We start from the raw sequence: 5302 nt of genomic DNA on the forward strand, positions 1-5302 counted from the left end.
GCTTTCGTTAGCATTTGTCAAAACAACAACAACATTATTTAGCGACGATTCATCACTGTTGGAAACGCACCGCGGGAAGCTAGCCAATCGTGAAAAGCTATTTCTGCACGGCAGGCTCGGCGGGACGTAAAGGATCGTGTCAAGAACAGAAAATGAAATATTGAGTGTAATAAACACACAAGGGCTGCTGGAGTCTTTACCGTACTCGTGTTGATGTGAAATGTCGAATGAATAATTGAAGCAGGAACGTAAAAAGCGAGAAGAATTACATTTTTAATCCATGTTGGCGGGAAGCCTGCACGTTTTATGAATAAATTGTGTCGATGTAATATTTACTTTTGCATGACATGATTCAAGTTTCATTTTTCAACTAAGAACAGACGCGCAGTTTCAATGAGGAATCTTGGCTCTTTTTATCATCTCGTTCATTGCGAATCGGGTTGCAAACGAGGGCCGGGCTTCGGTTTCCAAGAGAGGAATGGCCTCGGAATCGGTCTTTCAAACCACGGTGAAGGCTTCTCGAGCCACAGTTGGCTTTTCAAGTGAAAGTTTACGCCCAAGGGTTTGGGCCCAGGCGAAGGTTTCAAACTAGTGACTGGGTTTCAAAATTGGGTTCAAACAAGGCTTCATGTTTCAAACCGGGCTTCCGAGCCAGCCGTAGACTTCCAAATTAGGGTTGGGGTTTCCATTTAGGGTTTCGTCCGTATTCCATTTAGGCTGCTAGCCAGGGAGAGAGGCTTTCAAATGAACGTTTCAAGCCAGGGGGAGGGTTGGGTATCTGAAGAAGGCTTCCCATCTAGATGTGACGCTTTAATCCAGCTTTCAAAGTCGGCTTTCAAGCCTGCGTGAGGGTTTCAAATCGGCATTTCAACGCGGGGCAATGAATTTGTCAAATATCGTAACTGCACCGTGTCTTCATGTTCATTTATTAGTTGAGCACATTGAACAACGTCATCTGATCTATCGCTTCAATCCGGGGCCGTCTCCTTGACAACTGAGTGTGGGTACATTGGGAGGGAGAAGAAAAAAAAAAACACTTTTTTTTTTGTATAAGAAAAATAAAAAGTAAGTGAGAGACTGGTTGGGCTTCAAGGATGAAGTCATGAAGACGTTGCACCGCTCTTGTTCTATTTTGGGTTGTGACAAGCGCGAAAACAAAGCCTGTCGGTGTCGTGTTCCAACAGTCAGACAGGCTGCTGCTGCTTTTATCTCATCTTTCATCCCCATTTCCAGTGTGTGTGTGTGTGTGTGCGCGCGTGTGCCTGGCGCCCGGTTCGTCAAGTGTCTTTTGTGTTTGTCAAACTTTCGACAAAATAAGTATTTTATGAAGGGTTTAGAATCACTTTGTTTGTTTCATACTTTGCAGAAGAATGTCATTGACTTCCTGTTTGTCAAATCCTGACGAGCAATCCATGCCAGTTGGAAAGCAACTGTATCACTTGCCAAATAGTGAGTCACAAAGACAAGTAAACACGACAACATGAACAGTGTGGCACTCCCTCTTGTGGTATGAGAGAGAATCACGAAGCAATCCCGAGGCATTTGTTTTTTTTTTCTGTCCAAGTACCCGCTTATTTATGTGTACACTGTTAGGAAGAAGAAGTCAAGCTAACAGTAACAGGCCACCAACGCAGTAAGGAGGACAACTTCAATACAAATCTAAATTGCCAAACGTGGACATCCATGCGTAGGCGCGCTTTTATTTTGAAGTTGTTCAATTGTTGCAGCTTGTCGCGGCACAACGGCTGACTTCCAGACGGCGTTCGGAGCGTTTATTGCCGTCATAAACCGTTGCTATTGATGGCAAAACACGACACTCATTAATTAAGGGAGCTTAAAACAAATGACGTTGTACTGTACGGCGCCTGTTGCCAGCGTTGACCTCGCAGCACTCAAGCGAATAGCCTGTGCACGTTTTGTGGCTGAAAAGTAGTCCGCAGCAAGAGCACATGCGCGTGTTAAATGTCGTACGATGATTGCCCCCCCATTCCCACCCTCGCCTCCCCGTCTTCATCTGCCCCAAGGCCCCTCACCAGTTCCTCATGATAACTGCCACCTTGCACAATAGAAATAAACAGAAGGAGAGTAAGTCTCCGCCCTTCGTGGTCACACTTGGCCGGTGTCGAGCGCTCTCCGGCGAAATTTCCCATCTGGCCGCCCGTTGTCTACCGCAAGTCATGCCCGACCTCACCGAGGAGACAAATACTCGGGACAGATTGACACTGGGTGAGGTGCAAAAGGCCAGTGCTGAGGGGTGGACAGGGGGCGTTAGATCCTATGGTCCCTGAAATGAACCCGTCTTGACCCACAAAGAGATTTAGCATGGCTGTGTCTGATTGGTCCCGCCCACGTGCGCTCTCCGTCACTCTGAAGATGACACAAAAGTCACCACTAATTAGCAATTAATGGCGCATAATTGGATTTGCATCAAGCCTGTGTGTGTGTGTGTGGGGGGGGGGGGTCGGGGGGCGGGTAATGCTGGTTGATGTCAGTGAGTGTCAGTCTGCCCCCCTCAGCCCCCTTTGTATGGGGTACAGCCACTTATTGAGAGAGTTGACTGTTGTCCCACTCACTTCGGCGTCAAGCAGCTCCGGGACACGAGACGAGACGACCACCTTCTGCTGAGACGCTCAGCGACTCAATTACATCACCGCCGCTCAGAATTCCTTTTGAGATGCATTTTTCTTGACCGGGATGGACAATTGGCAAGGATGGAGCCTGTGTTTGCTCTGGGCCTGCGCGGCGGGCAGCGGGCACAATGCGGAAGAGGCTTCCGGCTTCTCAGTCCCTGTGGTGTTATTGTTGACAGAGACGGGAGTGGCGCAGGACGGGCTGAGCGAGGCTCCGACGGCGGCTCCCACCACGGGACACGGCGAAGACAACTCTTTGGGCTACACAGGTACCGGATGCTACGCTTTGACGTCCGTCGTACTCATCGCCGTCATTTGTTGCTTGTGTGGGCCAGTGATGCAAATCAGCTTTTTGGCATTTGCTCGTCTATATTTGGACGACTGTAGTAGAGGTGTAACCAACACAGAACCAGAGAGCTTTCCTCGGGCAAAAATGAATCAGGTCCTCATTCGTGCTGAACAAAGATTTCAGTCATATGACCGAACACGGCAGGGAAATGGAGAACGATGTACGAGGTGCTAACTGCTAACACGCTAAAAAGACTTTCATGGAGCCACGAGTTCATTCCTAATCTGGCCATTTTTAATCCCGTCGGCGGATGAGAATGAAACCAATCGAGTGGGGCCGCTCGGCGAGTCGGTAATGAGCCCGACGTGTCCCAATACCCGGCGAGGATTCGCTCGGGGGAGGGGGTCGCTTTTAAGCGCCGCTGACGAGGGTTAAGTGTCGGAGAGGTCGACTCGCCTCGCGTTTGATTGCGACCTTTACTTGATATGAACGCTCAAACTGAACGTGAGGGCGGACGACAAGGCCGCTTTGTCTCGGTCGGCAATTTGAGGCAAGCCTGCCGCTCAATCTGCTTATGCGCAAGGCAGGTGGAAATCCGCAAGTAATCGACCCCATCAGCGTTGGAATTGTCTCTGACGAGGGATTCCGTGGCACAGCGGTGTGCCGCCACACATTTTTACGCGTGCGCCGACAAACGATCCACTTACGTACCACGACATGCGACATACTACGGTTGTCGTGTTAACTGTCTCGAGCAAATGAAAAACTGGATCGAGCAAATCTTCCTCCAACTCAACCCGAGGAAAACAGCGGGAATTGTTGATGGTAATAAAGAAAAGGCCAAACACAAAAGAGCAAGTCCGAAACCTCGGCGCGCCGATTGATTCCGATCTGACTGTGAGCAGTCGTATCAAATCCGTCATTCAAACGGCCACGTTAAACGATCGCATGCCCCTAGCAGACCGGGAGAAACCCGCCCGCCCTTTTATCTTCAGTAGACTTGAAACTTGAAAAATTAGGATTCCAAATAAGATTTCGTGTGTGAAACATGGTTTCAAACGATGGTTGTCGTATTTAATGAGAGTTTTGGGCCTTGTAAACAAAGTTTAGGGCTTCGAGCTTGAGTTTTCCCAGTCGGGCCAAAATGAGCTCGTGTGTGGCATCGAATATCATCGGACGGCGGCGGGAGGCTGTCAATGGAAGAAAGGGGGGGCGTGGGCGAGGGTGCGGTGGGGTGGGGGTCATAAATCTGAGCAGCACCCGCTCCCCCGACTGGCCGCGCGCTGTGAGGTCAGCACCAGCCGATATCCCATCGCTCATATTTATTACGCTCATCGCAGTGACAGTTTGTTTTGGCAGCTGTGTGGACAGAGAAAGAAAAAAGAAGGAAAGAGGGGATGAGGCATGCAGGGGAGGCGGTGTCGCTCCCGTCAAGGCGTCGACTCCAAGAGGACGAAACCTCTTGTTGCGTTTTCTGGGAAGTTTCCGAAGTAACTCCCCCGGACAGAGAAAGAAAAAAACGAAAGAAAGTCAAAATGAAGGAAAGAGGGGACGAGGCATACAGGGGAGGCGGCGTCGCTCCCGTCAAGGCGTCGACTCCAAGAGGACAAAACCTCTCGTTGCGTTTTCTGGGAAGTTTCCGAAGTAACTCCCCGTCATCAGACCTGGGGCAATTTGTCCTGCCAGGCGAGCTTTATGTTTGGAGTCGGAAAAAGCAGCTGTGAAATACTTTGGATTGCTCGCCCGATGGTAAGAAGGAGCAGGACGACGTTAGTTTAGCCATCGCAACCCTCAGCAAACCTCGTTTTGCGAGTCTTTCGTGTGGCTGAACCGACCATTTCAGAAAACATTAGAACGCATCAGAGTTCTCTTAGCATGTTAGCATTCTTTGCATCCAAACCATCGAATGCCTCAGAGTTCTCTTAGCATGTTAGCATGTTAGCATTCTTTGCATCCAAACCATCGTTGGGGTTTTATGTTCAAACCTGGTTCAGCCTTTGAAGTCAGCGTGAAGATTCCAACGCGGGAGTTCCGCTTTCGAGTTCGGGTTCCAAAGTAGAGTTGCAAGCTTGCATGAGATCTCCGAATCTGAGGGTGGGGTTCCAAATCAGGACAAAGCTTTCAATTGACACCTTCGACTTAGTGCGTCTTCGGTTCCAAACGAGGGTTTCAAGCCAGGGTTCGAATTCAAGTTAGTTTTCAAGTCGTACTGCCAGCATGTGACATGGTAGATTACGGTTTGTTTTGTTGAAATGTCTCAAGTGACGCTAAACAGATGCTAATGTGAGGCCGCCGGCAAAAACAAGAGAGGAGCGCACACAAACCCCTTTTTGGCATACGCGTCAATAGGGATGGACGAGTCGGGCGCCAAGACGGGATTTCT

At 49.5% G+C, this 5302-nt stretch overlaps 1 protein-coding gene across 1 annotated transcript in view; it reads left to right on the forward strand.

The window, feature by feature from the left end:
• LOC109527217 (roundabout homolog 1-like) overlaps positions 1 to 5302 on the forward strand; it is a gene marked incomplete at its 3' end in the record, with an annotated part of 82348 nt that overhangs the window by 48043 nt on the left and 29003 nt on the right. Inside the window, exon 3 of the mRNA XM_019889008.1 lies at positions 2810 to 2899. Coding sequence (XP_019744567.1) covers positions 2810 to 2899 — 90 coding nt within the window. The remainder of the gene's footprint in view (positions 1 to 2809; positions 2900 to 5302) is intronic.

This window comes from Hippocampus comes, unplaced genomic scaffold (assembly GCF_001891065.2).
Source record: "Hippocampus comes isolate QL1 unplaced genomic scaffold, H_comes_QL1_v1.1 scaffold292, whole genome shotgun sequence".
Classification (NCBI taxonomy): domain Eukaryota; kingdom Metazoa; phylum Chordata; class Actinopteri; order Syngnathiformes; family Syngnathidae; genus Hippocampus; species Hippocampus comes.